The 20,724-nt window shown below is 33.6% G+C and overlaps 1 protein-coding gene across 2 annotated transcripts in view; it reads left to right on the forward strand.

Annotated features, from left to right (window-relative positions):
- LOC129002017 (regulating synaptic membrane exocytosis protein 1-like) overlaps positions 1-20,724 on the forward strand; it is a 286,069-nt gene that overhangs the window by 254,736 nt on the left and 10,609 nt on the right. For both annotated transcript variants that reach the window (XM_054429503.1, XM_054429504.1), the window contains exons 10-19: positions 72-153; positions 2,042-2,250; positions 3,473-3,538; positions 6,602-6,726; positions 7,938-8,050; positions 8,387-8,466; positions 9,344-9,402; positions 18,372-18,580; positions 19,447-19,610; positions 20,272-20,436. In XM_054429503.1, the coding sequence (XP_054285478.1) occupies positions 72-153; positions 2,042-2,250; positions 3,473-3,538; positions 6,602-6,726; positions 7,938-8,050; positions 8,387-8,466; positions 9,344-9,402; positions 18,372-18,580; positions 19,447-19,610; positions 20,272-20,436 (1,272 nt within the window). The remainder of the gene's footprint in view (positions 1-71; positions 154-2,041; positions 2,251-3,472; positions 3,539-6,601; positions 6,727-7,937; positions 8,051-8,386; positions 8,467-9,343; positions 9,403-18,371; positions 18,581-19,446; positions 19,611-20,271; positions 20,437-20,724) is intronic.

Below are 20,724 nucleotides of genomic sequence, written 5' to 3' on the forward strand. Positions count from 1 at the left end.
AATGCCTAAATCAACACAATAATTAATTGTTTACCTTATTCACCATATTGCATTGGTTGTTTCGTTTTCAGCTTCGTCTCCGCTCTCTCCCGAAGGAGGTCCATCACTAGCTGTGGACGAAGAGAGGAGAGCCCGTAGAAGAGGTTCACAACTGTAAGTTTGCGTTTTACTATGTTTGTTTCTTATAAATGTTAGTATTGCATTTTATTTTTTGGACTACAACTGAAAACTAAATATTTCCGCTTCTAGCACTCCAAAATACAATTCCACACATTGTAGGTACATGTACAATTATACTGAATACTGTTAGTAATTAACAAGCCTAAAATGTGCTTAAAAACTAGAAAAATAACTCACATAGTTTTTTTTTAGTATTTTGGTTTGGGCTCAAGTTTGATATTAGGTCATCGAATTGAAACTTGGGCAAATACAAAATACGTCTATGTGCATATTGATGTATTTTAATTTACATCCTGCAAATACACGTGCAAATACACGTGCCATGCTAATTAAGATGTTATTTAGAATATAAAACATATTGGGATTAAAGCGCGGATACATTAACTGCTACTAATTAGTAGAACAATGCACTCAAGGGAAGCCAATGTACATGACAAAGTCTCATACAAAAGTTTCAGTTGTACAGATAATTCAATAAGGGTGTCTCAAAATGTAATTACGCAATTCAATACACGCGGACTTTCCTACCATTGAACTTGGTAAATCTCGTGCCAAGTTAAATTAAATTGCCATTTGTCCGACTCAAAGAAACTCCATTACAACTTAAGAACTGTTAATACGATAACAATTGCTTTTTAATTATTAATCGCATGCGGCAAGAATTACAGCTCTTTGTACTTCAGGAGATGACGGACGTTTATTATTACTGAATTTCCGATTTCATTGAAAGCTCGTTTAAGTATTTCTTAATTCTACTGTGCAATTATGTTTAATGAGGTATTTTTAAGAAAATACATAAAAATTCGATTCGCAAAAAAGGTCCACAACCAAAACGCAATAAGCATTCTTTTTTCTCGTTTAATTCGATTTTACTCCCAACCATGTTTTCTATACAAAATCAAATCTGTATTTATTTCGTTTTCTAAAATACCTTTTCCAATGCAGTTAACGTTAAAATAAGTTTGTATTGATATTTACTCAATCGTAACTATTTGTGGAAGAATGTCTTTACTTAACAGCTTGACATATTATTAACTCAGCGAATAGTAAAATACCAACCTATAGTGAGAAACTCAATGAGGATACGAGAATCAAATTTGTTCTTTTCTTATTTATTTATCGACTTACAAGGCTATAATTTCTTAAACATCATTTTCTATTTTACAATTTGAAGTATATTATTCCGTTCTTGTCCCTAAACTCTTATCCAATTTTTAACAGAATACAGGCAAAAGTAAATTTATCAAGCCCATTTTCCTCCCATGATAATGGAATGCTTAATTTACGAAAATATATTACAATTTTAATGTTCAGTACAGGAGCACATCCTAAAGTCAGTTTTGTGGATAAGAACCTTGATCATTGTGTATATATCTTAGAGTAGTTATCACCCCTGTATATGTACACCAGGTCCGTTGGACGAAAACACTTTTATTTTCTTTGATGAAATCTGTAACGCTGAGGATTATTTTCTGAACCCTAAACATAAACTTGTAAACCACCAATCAGCCATTAACTATAAATTGTAAATGGTAACGCTTAAATCTTTAAATCCCTAATACGACATCTTAAACACCAAAACATCAATAAAAATTCCAACTTAAAACCTAAACAACGCAAATCCCAAATTCCAACTCTTAAAATTTAAATCCCAAACTCAAACGTGTAAACCTAAAACACAAAAAGTCAAACCCCAAGCCCCAAAACTCGAATCTCGGAACTTCTGACCTCGAAATCTTAACACGACTTCGACACTAAACAAAAATGCTTGAACGTCAAATTTAAAGGCTCGAACCTCGAACCTCAAAGCTCAAACCCCACCTTGTAGACCTACCTTGCTTCATACACGTGTGGTGTTCAGGCCAGACATAGCGGCCATAACACGTGGGGCGGGAGTGCGTGCCTCAGTGAGGGCTCCTCAGACATCGGCGCCCCCAGTGACGGCGGCCAGGGTGGCTCCTGTGGTGGCGCCTGAGGAGCACGCCCCTGAGGTGCGACGACAAGCCTCTGTACAGGACGGGGAAGCCATCAAGATTGTGATACACGACGTCGACTACGAGCCTGCGATACGTGAGTACACATCCAGTTCCCTAGTCAAGTTGTAATTAGATTAAAAAACAAATTTACGTTGCATAATAATCTAATTATTTTAATGATATTCATTTATTTTTCCAAAGTCCAAATGCCAGTTTGTAGGGTTATGAACAATATAGGGTAAAAATATGTATATATACAAACAAGCATATATAGGGTACAACAACAACACACAACACACAACAACAACAACAACAACAAGTATATATAGTTGTAAAAAAACATGTGCAAACGAGTGACACTTTCAGATCAGTGATGCTTCCTAGGTATGGTACATTTTCACGGGCTGAAATATAACACTGTCTGCCTCAGTAGGTCTAGAGTGGAGGAGTGGTAAGAACTTTAGAAAACTAATTCTTGTTGTAATTGTTGACAACGAAGAGTAGCATAGATCCCTTTCCTATGTTAAAGTTGAAGCCGGTTTCAAAATGAAAAAGGACATAGTAGAATTAAATTGTCGAGTGTAAATTACTGATTAAGGTGTGGGCACTGTTAACCGATAGGATACTCGCTATGAGCTCTTTCATATCGTCATCTCTCAGCATATAGTGTTGAAAACTAAGAGAGGAAATTTAATTTAGAAAGTAGCACAATCTGTAAGTGGTCCATTCGACTAGGCCTACATTATAGCTAGGTCACCTTTATGGTTAAATAGTTGGTCACTGCGAAAGTATATTTATTCCTTATAATTGAATCAAGGGTCTAAATTGTTCTATTTGAAATGGAGGAATCAAACCAACTGTAACGGTTCATACAGGAAATATTAAAAGAGTTTTGCAAAAATATATATCAACATATATTCGTTTTATATAACTTAAATCATATTTGTGTTAAACACTAACTTGATTAGCAACAGATTTTGTTTACAATACTATCTTTAAATTGTATCAAATTTTTCAACAAACTACATGAATCAGCAAGGACCAACACACTAAAAATCTTCAAAAATAAGTTAACTGCTTGGCTTTTAGACAATCTATTTTATAATATTTATGAATATTTAAATACATGTGTACAAATTAGTTTCTAGCTGTAACTTGTAGATTTATGACAACCTGTTTTAATTTAATTTAACTCTATGACAATGCCTATCTCATGTACATGATCAACTGCAAATAAACCATTTCATTTAATGCTTGATAGGGTGTTCTAAGTTTATATTCGTAAAATTCTGTACTGAGCATTTTTTTTATTGCAGCTTCCAGACCAGGGACCAAACGAAGAGTGACCCTGCGTCGCGACCCTGGTGATAAGGCACATAGAAGTGAGTAAACACTTTGTATCTTCCCATCCAGTGACCTTGTTTCCATACTACTTCTGTATAGTATTCTAACATATATAATGTTTCAAATTCAATTGAGTTTCCACTTTATAAGAATCCCTTTAAAACTATTAATTTTACGTTGTTTAATATTTCGCTAGTTTATGTAATGTTGGAACTGCACAATAGTTTGAAATGTCTTCATTGAAGTTACAAAGTTAGGAAAGGTAAGTGGTATCGTTCAAAACATAATAACAAATATAAATTGATTTAATTTTTGTTTACTTTATAATAAACATATTTAACGAGGTGTAATGACTTAAGCCAATAGTGAATAAATAATGTAGAAACAAACCGACAATAACCCGTCACCCTGACACCAGAGACCCACTAATTGCCTCTTGCTCTAAACTGTTCATCGTTTAGTGCAGTTGAGGTGAGAATTCTACATTCAAATCAATTGCTATAGTTATAAATGGTTTATTGTGTTGCTATGAGGTAACCATTGTGTCATATTGTACGACTTAAGCAGGAAAACATCTATTGACGGTACTGTCTGCAATTAGATTTGTAAATAATTTATATTGAGAACAGATAAAACAGAAATCGAAGTTAATAAACCCTGTTGTATAACAATGGAAGCATTACTAACACAATATTGCAAGTGTATGGTACCCTTTATATAGATCATTATTGCCCTTATCTTACTATACTCATACATCTTGATTAATCTAACTCAAACTGTAGCTGATTGACTGCACAGCTCCAACTTTAACCCTTATCTCTTAGAGGCATGTGAAATGTTAAGAGTACTACTCGTATTATTGCATTGTGAACATTATTTTTTATTTCCAATTGTTATTTCGCCAAGTAACAATCTACATTGCTAAAAGGCAAAAACTTAACCTAGAAGACAAAAAAATCAAACCAAAATAAAAATGACACTACGATCAAGCAACACTTTAATTTAACACAGAAAACCATGTATCACTCGCCAAACTTATTTATTTATTTATTTTAAAATTTTATTATTATTATTTTACAATAAATTGCATGCATAAAAATTAGTGTTTATTTAACATAAAATTGACACCTTTGACAAGTGCAAAACCACTTAAACTTGTAGGGACTACTGGCCCTGACCTCATACTCTCAAACAGATCGTCCAAAGTGTATATGTATTAATTTACAAGCCAATTATTCAGAACAAATTTTCGTCTTCTCCTAAGCATACTTTTTGTAAAAATTTTAATCTCAACTCAACGTTTTCAATGTCATAAAAACCAATTTAAATGTGACGAAGGAGGAGTTTAAAAATCTGCCCTAGTGTTTTTAATTTTTAAATTACACTTTAATCGTGTTACATGGTTTACACAATGAAAAAATGTTCCATTCATCGTTAGGTATGAAAGTGCAAGAGCATGTCACTAGATTGCTGGAAACCTCCTCCTTCACTGCCAAAGATTAATGGATGAACGTCGCTTAAGATGGATAGGATTGCTGCCGTGCTTTTATTGGTTCTTCCGTGAAAGCAAAGTATTTCACCAATAAGAATAGGGCAAGGCTGATTCATTCTGAAATGTCTTATTTGGAAAATGGAGACTGACAGGATTTATATCTCATTAAGTTATCAACAACGTTGTTGAACAAAATACCTATTGTTTCAACAAAGCCACTAGTTTCCACTCACAATCTTTGGGCCTGAACGAAGTACGAATGATAAATAAAACACGCTCACAGATATACAATATCCATATACTATAGTCATCCAGTACTAGCCGGAACATGACTACATTTTGAGCCAAAGTGTAATCAAATTTTAAATCCAATTGTGTCCAGAGTTTTTTTTTTTTTTTTTTTTATGTGAAGTACATAAAACTACTAATCTTCTGCATTTATTACTCTACTAGCTGTAACCCGCGGGCTTTGCCCCGTTTAACTTCTTAATTTTCAAGATTATCTCGTTCACATGGCTCAATCACGTCCTGGTTGAAGTTTGTTCGCTACCCTCACTCACCTTTAGGTTGGAGCTCGTTCGCTACGCTAACTCGCCTCCAGGTTGAAGTTCGTTCGCTACGCTCACTCACCTTTTGGTTGCAAATTAGCAACCATAAATGTAAAAACCATAAAAAATGTAGTTTATGCTATTGAACATCATAGAACAGAACCAACTTGTTTAATTGAAACAGCTGTTAAGATTCAATAATTCCATTTCTCATAATGTTAACATGGGAAACTCCAGAGCCACTGGGGCGGAGCCCGAAAGGATTTTTGAAATAAGAATATGCCTATATGTTAATCGGGAATGTGAGCTATAATCATGCCAAATTTCAGGCCAATCCGACCAGTATTTTTCGCGTTCACTTGTCACAAACATACATCCACACATCCATACATCCATACATCTAAACTTTCTCATTTATAATATTAGTAGGATAGGATAATAAACAACATTGTTTCTCATGCTATAAACGAACTACAGAAATTTTATTTGACAGTCATTTGTAACTAAAAATGAAGAAAATGAAGAATACAAATCTTCACACAAAACTGTGATGGGAAAACGTTCAATGTAAACCTCACACCAATGTCGAAACAAACAAGCAAAGGCGAGTTGTATAATCAGAAGTGCAGCATCGGGACTGATTGGGCTCAAACCAATTACCGGATCTGTTTGTACGACATCCAAACAAGAGAGGTGTCCTGTGGTACCAATACAGCCAATCCCTACAATGTTGTTTGTATCGCCTAGCCTAGAACCAGTCGATGACTGCAATCATAGATTTGCCACCTATCAGTTGCAGCTTGTTTTAAATTTTTTTGAACAATTTACATGTATATGCATTTTGTATTCGTTATATTCTTTTGGTGTTTTTGACCAGTGTTTAACATTTTAGTCCTACTTGGTGAATAAGATAATATTTTTTATATGTCAAAATAACACTGTATTCAAGTTATATTTGCTGATGAAAAGCAATGAGAATGAAAACTCTAAAACTATAAACATTTTTTCACTATAACGTGTTTTCAATTTGTCAGAAACTAAAATCTTTCTGGGTTTTTCAGCTCGCGGGTTTGGTATGAGAGTTGTAGGTGGTAAGACCGGCCCAGATGGCCGACTGTTCGCCTACATAGTCTGGACTGTACCAGGTGGGCCTGCGGAGAAAGGGGGGCTTCAACAGGGGGACAAGGTACGTGCATTTAAGTAGACTAAAGCACTAAGTGCATTGTTATATATGATACATTTTAGCAAGGTTACTGTAAATATTACTTTGCAAAGGTCTTTGGTTTCTAACTACTATAATAACACAAACTATTATTATTATCTAGCCTTATCATCTTAGCAGGATTATGTAATATGAGGTAAGGTTATGTTAGGAAGTTGTTATACAGTGAAAAGAGTCAAATAAATATAAAGATGAATTATGCCTTACTTATCGCTGAAACAATTATTATCGTCACAAAACTAGATAAGCTTAAGAAAACTAAACAAAATTAAATTAAATTAAATCGTCTGTTTTAAATTATTACTTAAGGCATATTAAACTAAAAAAAATCATTCAACGAATACAAAGATAATGAAAGGAGATAATTCTTTAGTCTTGTGTTACATCAAAACCATTTTCCTCTATTATAATTTAGGTAAATTATATCAAATACTTTTTTAATAATTACTGAAACTTACTGTGGATGTTTGGTGGAAAGGGATATATGATAGGTTAGTTCATGTTCCTCCCCTAGTGAAAGAGAGTGTAAGTAAAACTATTAATTTCTGTTTGCTACACCTACATACTGAATATTTTCCATTTTAATCATCTTCATTTGCATAGGGCAGATAAGACTGTAATGTAATGACTTAAAAAGACACACAAATCATGCTATCATGAGATGTTTGGCATGGTTTCAGGTGCTGGAAAGGGGAGAATTGGGTCTCACAGGCCGCAGTTTCGAGAACGTTTGTCAAATCATGGGATGTTTGGCACGGTTTCAGGTGAAGAAATGGGTAGGAGTGGGTCTCCCAGACCGCAGTTTCGAGAACGTTTGTCAAATCATGGGATGTTTGGCACGGTTTCAGGTGAAGAAATGGGTAGGAGTGGGTCTCCCAGACCGCAGTTTCGAGAACGTTTGTCAAATCATGAGATGTTTGCCATGGTTTCAGGTGCAGGAAAGGGGTTTGAGTGGGTCTCGCAGACCGCAGTTTCGATCATGGAATGTTTGGCATAGTTTCAGTTTCAGGTGCTGGAATAGGGATGAGTGGGTCTCGCAGACCGCAGTTTCGAGAAGTTTGTCAAATCATGGGATGTTTGGCATAGTTTCAGGTGCAGGAATGGGGATGAGTGGGTCTCGCAGACCGCAGTTTCGAGAAGTTTGTCAAATCATGGGATGTTTGGCATGGTTTCAGGTGCTGGAATGGGGAGGAGTGGGTCTCACAGACCGCAGTTTCGAGGACGTTTGTCAAATCATGGACAGGACGGGCGACGCTGTCGACCTACTTGTTGAGCATTGCATGGACCTGTAAGTATTCCAGACGTATCTTAGAATTTTAGATCAAACCTTTTTATTGTGTTTTGGTACCGTGAAATTAGATGAATAACGTCACTAAACGTCTTCCAGCAGAATTAACTGTTTTCTCAAAAGTTTTCAGTTGTATTGAAATGTGAATATAACAAGTCAAATATCATGTGCCATAACTGTACTCACTGTTTCCTTAACATGTTGTTTCTAGTAAAAAAATATTAAAATAAAAAAAAACTCTTTAATACCCTTTGTTTTTATAAGTATTTAGTAATGCATTAGACCACACATCTTTATTTTATAATCCAACTAAATATTCTCTATCAATTTTCTTAGCCGAATGTGCGATCTTCTGGATGAACCAATCCCAGTTTCTGCGAGGAAAAACTCTGGGGAGGGTCTTGGTCTGCAGTTAGGTGAGAAGCATTCTTGTATCACACTACTTATTAGGTCAGCTGGTACATATAGTAATTATTTTGAGATAACAGCTACATGAATAGGTGTTTTATCTATATCTAATATAATATATTAGATATAATTTACAAAACAATTAGTTTATGGTATTAATTATCTCCGTAATGCTATCTTCTGAAAGTCGGTTTGAAAGATGTTTTCTGAAGAAAGAAATACCTTATAAGTCTCCCGTGCTCACATTTCAACCAAATATTGTAACAAATAAGGTTTGCGTTGAAATTTGTTTGCTTAGCTAACTTCTATTTTTATTATAGCACTTTCACTTGCATAATAGGAGCACAACTAAATTCATCAAATCTATTTATATTTATTAGCATACTAATCTCAATAACATACCAATGAGATCTTTTACAGGTAAAGAAGGGCTCAGTATTTGAAATTAATCGTGCAGAATAAGAGGAACTATATTCCAGTTGAGTTTTTCGTTGTTGAGTTGAGACACTGTCAGTAAATTGACTGTGTGTTGTCAGTAAATTATGAATTATGTGATATACACATTTTTCAAACCAAGCCAAACTCAAAGAAAAAATTACTGAAAAATATAACATATTTTCTGTCGCATTAACTGTCGCAAAACTTAGAGATTAGAATTTCAGACTACAACTCAATTGTGAGTGGCTAATTCCAGTATGTTCCGTTTTAATATTAAAGAAATTGCTACTTATCTATAAAAATGGGTTGTCTTCAGTGAAATAACCTACAGGTGTATCAACCTCTAGAGGGATGAGAGGACTTCTTTACTTGATCTCTTACTGATTGTGACGTGTTATCAGTTGTAACCACTACAGTTAGTGTCATGTTTGATGTTGGCTGTTTCAGATTCAGAAGTAGACAAGTCACCCGCATCGCCAACCAGGAGAAAGTTACCCAAGACCCCGGTATAGGTTCACCCTTTCTTTGCTTTGCATGTTCACTTGTTGCTTCCCCCTTCTCTCCCATCGTCAACCCTCACTCTATATTTCTTCTTTACCTCAATCACTATCTCTATTTCCCTCCTTTTCTCTTTCGTCCCACTTCTTTGCACCTACATTCTACATACATGACCAAAAATTCACCACACATTTTTTACGATACACTATTATTAATCATTTTACTAACGAGCATCTATTATTATGATTTTTACGTGAAACTAAGGTTTTTGATCACAAAATGTTGTTCTTTGTTAAAACCGTTAATAGAAATAACAGTCATTCAGTTTTTGACAACAAGTTGTAATTTTGTAAATTTAGCCTATTAAACATTTTACGAAACCCACAGTTAATTTGTACTGTAATTTTTTTATAAAATAAAATATAGTTACTCATTATTTTTTTTTAAACATGATTACCAAGCAGGGACGTAAGGGTTGTTACAGTAGATAATTAATTATCCCCTGGTCAGGAGGGTACTCAGGTTCGGTGCGGCACTCTTTGCTTCATTTGCATGTAAATCTTGTAAACCAGCGCCGTATACCTTGATTACTGTTTGCTAGTTGGTCATTTATTTCAGGTCAAAATCTCAGTTCACTTCTTTTTTTATTATTACTACTGGCATTATAACTTTGATGCATACGAAATATCACGCGTACCATTCATACTTTCAGCAAGTTAGGTAAGTGGCAAAATGTTATGAAAAATACGCACAAAATATGCTCGTGTAATCGTAAATGTTAGACAATTCAGTTTTAAGTTTTCTAACGGAAAATTATAACTTTGATGCATACGAAATATCACGCGTACCATTCATACTTTCAGCATAGATGCTGACTGATAGATGAAGTACTTCATCTATGCTGAAAGTATGAATGAAGTATGAAGTATGAAGTATGAATGAGTATGAATGGTACGCGTGATATTTCGTATGCATCAAAGTTATAATTTTCCGTTAGAAAACTTAAAACTGAATTTTCTAACATTTACGATTACATGAGAATATTTTGTTGTATTTTTCATAACATTTTGCCACTTACCTAACTTGCTAGTTATAATAAATAACGGCATTGTACCGTTTTTCATCAACATAATTTCCAAATAAACGTCTTTGCCACCAAACACGGTTCGATTTGATAAATACACAATTTGTACATAAGACAACTCAGCCTCCAGCACAAATGGCACTCTCTTCTTTTCCTCTGTGTGTTTCTCGATGTTTCCTATTTGTTTGTCTCCCTTTCTCTATGTCGTCGCTCCCCCTTGTGGATAATACAAGTCCACGGTGAACGGAGATATGGACGGATTGTTATAAGTTCTTCAGTTAAAGTCGGTGTTTGTGACTCAGTGACTTTGGTGTTCAATGTGTATAGCAAGTGTGTTTGTTAGGTTAGACCGACCCTTGTTGCATTCCAGAGTCTCCAGACTCGACAGTCACATGTTAGGGTAGACAGTTGTTAGTTCTCCAAGTGGAACGGAGTGAGAATACTGCCACATCATTCAAATGTTGACAAAATATATTGAACGAATATTTTAACTTAGCTATCCATTTGCATTTGTATTTGTAGTATTGATTATCTATTCTGATAGCTGTTTATAAATTGTCTTCTATTATAAACATTTAAAACAAAGATTGGGCACCTTATGGTAGCCTTTCGATAGCAAATACTCAGTTTGTTTAGTGAAAAATATAAAAATATTTTTTATGTTCGATGAATAACAAAGTAAGGCTGACTGAAAATAACTTTAGCAATTAGTTAATTTACTTGATGAAATATTTTTTTTCGGATTTTCAAATTTTTAAATATTTGTACGGTAATGATGAATTTTAAACATTTTTTGTCCAGCCAATGGCAATAAATTATATAAGTCTTGTAAACTATAAGATGAGTTTTGTACAGGTGAATAGATTTAAAACACAAATTGACCCTACCAAATCCAAGGCACAAATCCACTAAAGCCTCACTCAATCTATGCAATCCAATTGCAGTTTACCATTTGTTATTGCTGGGCATGTTTTTGCAATATTCTCACTCCGTATCCTTAAAATAGACTAGTACGTATTACAAGATTATACAACTCCTGCTAGTGTAAAGTGCTATGTTTAAAGATTGTATAAGTCTCTCCTATCCCAGTCCGTGCCTACTTGTGTATCTCATTGTACCGTTCTATCTGAAATGCTTGTGCACAATCAAACGTAGAATAGCCTCATCAACTTGAACGACCATTTCAAACATATCTCATGAACTGTTTATAATCACATGCTTTCGACTTATATTAGATACATCGTTGTTCTTGTAATGGTTTTCTCGGCCTACATCGTGGTTGATTCCAGTTTTACATATTATAGGTTTTATATATTATCGATTTGTTTTGTAAAAGTAAAGTGTCTAAGGAGATTAGTGTCACGTATTTTCTGTTTCAGTATCAATATTTTATATTTCTTAGTTCAAAGAGTTTATAATTGTTCGTCTGTAAATAATCGCTTGACTTTTTTCTTGTTAAATAAATGTAACTAAATAAAACTAACGAATGTTTAACCGTAAATATGTGTTATATAATAGTAACTTAAAATCTCTGATGGTATGCGTAAAACTCAACAGAAATAAATATTTTGGTTCATTTTTAGAACGTATCAATGGTTTCTTGTCTTGTAGAAGATACAGTCTCTTACCTCGGCCGATTATAATACTTGTAAGATAAGATTTTGGGGCCAGATTTCCCCCTTAGCATGAGCTTAAGACCTTAGTCGAATCTGCTTACATCTCAATCTGTTGTAAATTTCTAAATTTTATTTTTCTAGCATTTACCTTTTGATATATTTATCTGACTTGAATACGTAAATTTTCATATTTTTATAACACACCGTTCGGTACTTTGTGATGATATTTGTTGCGATATAAATTATACAGTTTATACATTAGCTTATATTTACAATTTCTCGTTATTTTCTCCACCAATGTACAGATATATATCTTTCTACAAAACATATTTTCATATTTTTTATATCAAAAATATATTGTAAGAAAAGTACTCCATCGCGCTGGACAGGAATTGTTGATTTGTGAATGGTTAAACTACAAACTTTACGAAATCTGTTACGTATTGGTTAACTACTTCTGACAATTTATCCCTTCTATTAAAAATAGTACGTGTAACAACTTCTAACTATAGTATAACATGTGTTCTCCTTCTAACAATTACTATGTTAAAGGAGTTATATTTTAAATAATACGTATTTAACGTTGCCAAACAATATTCTAATTGCTTTTGTGTTTGTTTTCCATAATTAGATAACACAACTGTTATCTAAGTGTATCTAGCTATATTCTAAATATGTGATTTATGTATTTTAAGCGTCTATGAAAGTTTTCGTTTTTTACCTTTTAGATCTAAAATAGGAGTAGGAAGTGTTACTAGATGCGTAAAATGGAGAAAGTTTAGTATTATTTTACTGTAAAAGTGTAATATTTCTACCAAACCATGTTGAAATATGAGAGAAATGCCAAAAGGTTGCCCATTTGTTTGGCTTTCGTTGGTTATTATTTAGGTTAAGGTGGTGGCACTGATAAACGTTTAGCATTACTTTAGAAATTTATTATTAGAATATAGTTTTATTTAAATTAATATATTTTGAACCCTATAACGTATAAATTAAATCAAACGACATTTTTTATCCGTTCAAATAGGAAAGAATATTCGACCCGCAACATCTTATTTATTTTTAATTCACTTAACTTGAGAATAATTATTCTCATATTCTCGTGTAAATATAAAAAAATATTTGATCATGTTTTTCATAAATTTTATTATTGTTGACAAATTGAGAATAAGAAATGGAAATTCCATCTTTATATTGTTTGTTTTATGTTATTAAGGATACGTTCCTGGATCAAAAAGTAGCAGTACTTACTCGACCTTAATTAATCTCTTCTGTAACTTATTGATAAAATTGAGCCCCATCATTGGCTACAAAAGAGATAAAGTTCACCTACTACTTTTTAAATAAAAATCAACAGCTGTTTATAAATTACCCTTCCCAAATATTATTAGATTTGATATTTTGATTCCCGCACTACGATACTACTTCTCAAAGCGTTTATCGGTTCCATTCATCCTTAATTTGACAATTGTGTTATGAACATTAAATGACAAACTGTATTTGTGTCGAGTGTTGATAAGTTCTATTTTACTGGGGAAAGAATTACGTTTGATTATCGATGTTTGTCGACTCTGCAAAACTGTAGATACAAATAAAAACCTATGAAAACACAGTTATGTACGTTAATGTAACCTTATACTTGACAGTCATATGGTGAGAAGATTTATTTATACAATTTTAGTGACCAAATTAGCTAACTGATTGAAATTAATAATTTTTAATGTGTTTTCACCCAATTTCATTTTGGATTGTGGAACACTTCACATTATTAAACTTGTTATCGAACAAATCAAATCAAGAATTGTAATATAAAATATTAAACTCATCAATAGCCCTAAAATTACTACAAACAATGGATTTCTATTATTTTAAATAAATGCCTGTTATAATTCCATTAGGCTGCTTTGCAATCGAGATGAATAAAGTTTACTTCCTCATGCATAATCATAGTTTATGTTGAGATCTTGTGCATAAACTATTTACCCCTACGTTGTAGCACGAATTAATTATTTTAAGAAACAATTAATTAATGGTATTTTCACGATAACGACATTCGTTTAGGAGAGAAGTATGCTTTTATAGCGGATGATGTTAATCCTATCGATTTAGGTTGACAATAATACTAAGAACTGGTATTTGATCTTATAGTTCAAAGTTAGGTAGAAAATATATTAAGTGTACTGTATGTCTAAGGCAAATAAAATTTAGATTAGGAATTTATAAAATATTTTCGATTCATAAACTATTATTACTTAAGTCTGCTATTTTGATTTCAGTAAGAACACTAAATTTCATTAAATATTTTTAATTAGCATTTGATTTTCCCACTAAGATTACACTTTTACCGTGCATTTCTAAACTATTACGGAAACATATTTTTGCACGAGGATATTTTAGCGTAGTGCAAATCATCCATTTAATTAGTTTCGAAACACCCGCAACTAGTCCCATAAATACAATACGTACTTCATGTCAGGCTTTCACTATATTTTGATAAAGAATGTAGGCAATATACCTACCAATCGTATTTAATAATGTTACATTGTACATTTGAAAACACTTCACAGTTTTGTTTCAAACCTATATTCTATTGTTTTATTCGTAAATTCCAGTAACCACATTTCCACACCAATCCTTGTGGCACATTCTACACCTCACTGTACAGTGTTCACACCAGCACACCACCAGTAGTATGCATGTCTTGGCTTGTAACTGCTTAGCATAAACAGTGTTGCACCGTGTTTCACTTTAATTCACTCCGCACTGTACTGGACCGAGTGAAACCGAAGTCCGTAAACGCTTTTTGTCAGAATATTTAATTTTGACCTTTCACAGTAGACTGAAATGTTTAAAAATCAATGCTCTAATTAATTTAAAAGATAATTAGAACCGATAATATTCATATGAGTATAGATTATATATTATAATTTATATCCAAACTACATTCATCACAAAAACCATACAAGTATCTGTTTCACTCACTCCACAAATTTCGCGTTGCCTTTTTTGGAGTTGCAACAAAGTATATTACGACTTGGTAGTGTTTAAGCTAACGCTTGAAAGCCGAAACCTACATTGACATGTTGTGCAACATTTATTGAACATAGCCACCGTAGAAGCCCTGCATGTTAGTTTGGCATTCTGTACTATTTAGAATTTCTCTAGATTGCCTTTTTGTTTGTAAACTACAGTTTTGGCTATACTTACTAACAAACAACAAATTGTACATTAATAAATCTCAAAATAAGAATTTCAACCCTGCACAATTTACACACCTACCCAAAGCATTTGATCCTGCATTTCGCACCAAGATCTCAAAAAGCCTGATTTAACATTAAATAATTAGCAATTTTAAATTTTGTTATCTACACTTAAGTAATGTTCTGTGCATGCAATACCAAATCAAATCCGCTTCTAATTACATGAAAATATGGATTTTGTTTTTGGACAAAAATATTCCCTCCGCCGATTGTATTGATATATAACACAACTTGAGTGCTGGTTAGTTGAATAAAGCATCTAGTTTCACTCCACACAGATAGGTAGCAGCACATTCTTGTTGAACATTCCAATCTACAATTTAGTGTGATTCTGGCGACAATAACTTCATAAAACTCCACCAAACCAACAAGATTGATTTTCGCACCATCGTTGTATATGAATATTTACAACATTTGTACATATAGCTGTTTTTCTTTTCCTGTTTTTAAATTGAAATAGTTTTAGTATGAATTAGTATTAATAACAGTTTAAAATCTGTTTAAATACTTAACAAAGCTATTGTAAAATCTTTATGTTGTTTTGATTGTGACGTTTATTATCGTAGAACGTTTAAGTGTACAGTAAATTATCTGTTTATCCTGTTAAGAGAAAGGTATTTTTAAGCAACATCATAGAACTCACAATGCAACAGGTGTCACAAAAAATATTACAGAACCAAACAATCAAAACCCAACTAAATAATTCCACAATTCTTGCGATTATCCACAATAAATCCTCTCTATAAAGACAATAATAAAGTCAATTCAAATTTCAATAATAAAGTCAATAAAGTCACATTAAAGTATCTATCTCACGAAGGTACATTGTCAAAAATAGGTCATTTTCGTTGTTATTAATTTTGCACCCCTTTATTACTACACTGAATAAGATAATGTTGCAGTATATCTATAAACCAAGTTTAACACAATACGTGAATGGGCTCAAAATCAATAAACTTAATTGTTCAACGCAATTTTAATTTATCCCATTTGCTTAAATGATATTTTTATGCTAAAGGTACTATTTATTCTCTCACCAGAAAACACTTAAAATCAAACTCCCACCCAAAAAATCTACAATTGTTACAATAGGTGTTATGATAAATAGTATAAAATTTAATCCTAGATAGTACAATTACTTTGAACTAAAAAATACTTATTTCTAATTTGTTTGTAAATATAATGTTTTTGTATTTTTATCCATTAAGTAACAGTTCACATAACATTTGTTGTCTAATGGTATTATTTGTCAACTTCTATTGTCGATAAAAATCTATGTATTATATATCAGTAAGACTATACAAACCTGATTTAGTACGTTAGTCGTACTGGTGCACGAGTATAATGTATAGAGATTCAGTGTATAGAGTCTTCTGGCATGATGTAATCTGTCATATTCAAGTGAAGTATGCGAAGGTCTGAAGACGGCTCTTCAATGGAACTGTTGTAAATAGTTTCGAACTTTTCGTCGCTTGTATTATTGGACTATTGTGATGACAGTCATATGTATGGAGATATACAAAATCATGCTCTTAAATATTTTATTATTGTTAGGGCGAGCGTTCTTGAGAGCCTTTTCTACGTTTGATTGGTAAAAATGCTTGTTTGATGCATGCTGCTTTTGATGTTGTCTTGCACAGCTTATGCTATGTTGCAATGTGCCACTCCTATCTTTACCCAACAGTAGTTTCTTATTGCTAAACATGCACTGAATGTCACTTAGTCTATCACATTTGATCAATTTTTATCACGGATTTTCCTGATGTCAATGAAACAATGTAAACTGTAATACCGGTTACTCATATGAATATTACACGTTTATATATTTAAGTAGTAAATGTAGGTGTTACAAGCAACATAGCGAAGCGAGTTTTTCGTATTATTTAAAGCAATTGTAAACATTTGCTTTGCAAAATCCACCCTTAAAGTATATGCCTTTATAATATTGATTAACAAATTCAAATATAGGTTGGCTCGTTCACATGTTTGTGAAGTGCGGAAGGAATCAACCTCATACAGTGTACATGGAATGATTAAAATGAAATTTAAAGTAAGTCTACACATTACACTAGAGTATTGGCATCGTAACTTTGATACTGTTACCTCTGCTGGGGTTTAAAATATATTTTTATTTCAAAACAAAAAAGGAACATTTAGTGCCCTAGGATTGTAGGAAAACTTAAAGGACGAAATGAAATCCAGAACGGGCCTGAATTTAATTTAACCTCAGTAGTTAATTTTTAACCCTTATAAAATTTAAATCTTCAGATTGTTTGAACAGTTTTATACTTTTGAAACGTTACAATCTAATTTTATAAATTGAATTACAGGTCAATATTAGTGAGAAGAGAAATTCCATCACAAAATTTTGGAATCATATGATCAGTTGTTTAGCTGTGACTCGTGTACAACTCTTTGGAGGTTTCCTATCGTGTTGATGTAGGGTCCAAGAGTGAGCATTGGTCACATTATTAAACTATTACGCTTTATAATATAGTCTGTACAAGTTCTATGGATTCGAATAGTAGTAATTTGGTTGACATTATGGGTTTTAGACCACACTTAATACATATAATTTAAAAATTTGTCAAATATGCTAATAAGTTCCAGAGTAGTGAAAATTATGTAAAGATAAATAGGATTGTCACTTTAAGTATGTTCTGTCACAATAAAATTAAACCCACCTTAATCGAAAGTTCTGTATAAATACCCATGATTATTGTAATTGGACGAAACCCGTTGAAAGCCCCACATTCGGAATTTAGCATTTGCTAAATGTATTCGGACTCCAACTTACTTTGAGGGTATCGTGATGACGATTTGCCAAGGGTAGAAGAGTAGTGGATGGGGGTTTGCCAAGGGTAGGAGAGTAGTGGATGGTGGTTTGCCAAGGGTAGGAGAGTAGTGGATGGGGGTTGCCAAGGTTAGGAGAGAAGTGGATGGGGGTTGCCAAAGGTAAGAGAGTAGTGGATGGTAATTTGACAAGGGTAGGAGAGTAGTGGATGGTGGTTTGGCAGGAACAACTGGCTAGGGAGAAGAGTGAGAAGGCAGAGCCGAAGCCTCCAGTAGCAGTTAGTGGACGGATACAGCTGCAGGTCTTCTATAACGACGAGAAGAACGAGATCGTTGTGAGTGTCTTCGCTGCAGACGACCTTGCAGCCAGGGAAGATGCTGGTTATGGAACTCTGCCAGAAGCTTATGTGCAGCTGCGTCTTCTTCCGTTCACGTAAGCAACTGTTCTACGCTTGCTTGATAGATATTGTTTACAAAGTTAAAAACACAGTGTGAAAGGAGGTCTTAAACTTCCCAGATGTACAATTCTCTAACAAAATGTACTAATTTAGAAACCTATCTTAGAGGCATAAACCTTTTGAGAACACCTGAACAAATAATTATTGGTATTCGATATTTCCATTGACAGGATAACGCCATGTAATTATAGTTATGTCTTTTAACATTGGCATTATGAACCTGAGTTCCATACATCATCTCAATAAAAGAGTGCATGCTATCTACAAGATCAATAAAATTAACCCAAGTGTTGACTCAAATTGAAACCACCAAATTCAAAATAAATTTTTTCGAATGATATTTTAATGTGCTATGGCCCTCATTTTATCTCATATATGTTCTTAAACTCTAATGAGTAATTTTCCAGTTGATACAAATTATTTACTGAGAATACTTTAGAGAGCGATCTGGTCAAGTGGTAGATCTGGGTTTATGGGCTTCGGTTTACGGCTTCGGTCCCTGAAGTCCTGGGTCCGAATTCCATCACTAATGGTTTTTACCCATGTGATAATGACGCACACCTCTAGGACAATCCTAAAGCAACGTGTTAAACGGTTCAGAGTTAAAGCATGTCTTCCTATGATGTGAAGCCAGGACGTTAAAAAGGGGAAAAGTAAATTCAGATCTACACTAATACTAAACTTAACTTTTAGACCTATTTTTCGTATTCAAAATTGAATTCGTGCAAACTATGTTCGTATTTGATAGAAGCGTTTTTGAACTCGATTGAGGTCTTCCAAGTATTTATGTTCTGCAAGTTTGCGTGTATAAAATAGTAGAATAATCAAACTGTCACATTAGAGGAGAGCAGCCAGCTGTAAAGACAGATGTGGCAGAACCATCGCAAAACCCTCTATGGAACACGACTGTGGAGATAAAGAACGTGTCTGGAGAACAGCTGATGGACAAAACCATCGAGGTGTCGCTGTGGGACGCTAGGCCAGACAAGGAACAGGTGTTTTTGGGTAAGAGACTGCTAAAACTGTTGAACTTGTGTACATTGGTACACTAGAACACAATGAAATAGTGAAAATGCAATTGTAATACTTGTTTGGTGTTATTGTTGTCTGCTCATTTTTTGCGAAGTTAAATGTCAATGTTACTTGAAGAATTATTGTTCATATTCATCACCATTCATCAAATCGGGATCAAATTCATTGTTTGTTGATCAATTGTTTTTAATTGATCATGGTAGTCCACCTTAGTGCCTCAAACAATAATTGCATGGTTTATGTCCACCTGTGGAGTGCTCGTAACGGAATGAAAATCGCTCCAAAATCTTTGGTTGATTTTTTAATACATTATGAAGTTTTACGAGTAGTTACAAAATTTAATAATTTTCATTAGTCTTGAAAATATAACATACCAATCTAATAATTTTATCATCGTAAGTGCAAATGCTCGTTAAGATGGTTCAAATAAAGAACGAAGGTGAAGTACAATTTTCCGTTCAGTGAGCTTTTCGCAGTCTTCACCAAGAGCATCAGAAACTTAATATGTTTCTGTGAAATGTTAGAGTAAGGAATTTCACCACTTGCAGCATTTACCACTATACAAAAACGCATGTGGAGTCGTGAGAAATGCATTCGAACAAAGGAGAAAGATGATATCCAATATTCTGTACAGGAGAGAGCGCCGTAGACTTGACCAAGAGTCTGATGGAAGACTGTCCGGTGTGGTATCGCCTGGAGGACCCTCGGCAGATCCGCTCCGGTAAACCATCGCCTCGTAGCTCGCTAGTGTCTGCCATAAATGAGAGGCTACTGGCCCGTGGCAACCGCTCTGTCTCAGGTAGCTACGAGAATACACCATGGTTCAACAGAAATTATTTAGGACGAAAATTACGAGAGTAAAGGGATACTATTATTAAAATTTGCCTTATGAATATTTGGTGTAAATTATGTTAGATTAGGATAGGAGTAGGTGGTTGTATATTTTCGGTTGGACTAGGTGGCTGTGTATATGGTGTCAAAATAATTTAAAGCCTAATACTCAGGCATAAACTCTATTAAATATTTTTAGGTTATTAAAATAAGCAATTAACCACGTCTTACAGTGGCTTATTTACATTATATTTAA

This window comes from Macrosteles quadrilineatus, unplaced genomic scaffold (assembly GCF_028750875.1).
Source record: "Macrosteles quadrilineatus isolate MER2022 unplaced genomic scaffold, UCM_ALF_1.0 Scaffold_9__3_contigs__length_116548681, whole genome shotgun sequence".
Lineage (NCBI taxonomy): Eukaryota > Metazoa > Arthropoda > Insecta > Hemiptera > Cicadellidae > Macrosteles > Macrosteles quadrilineatus.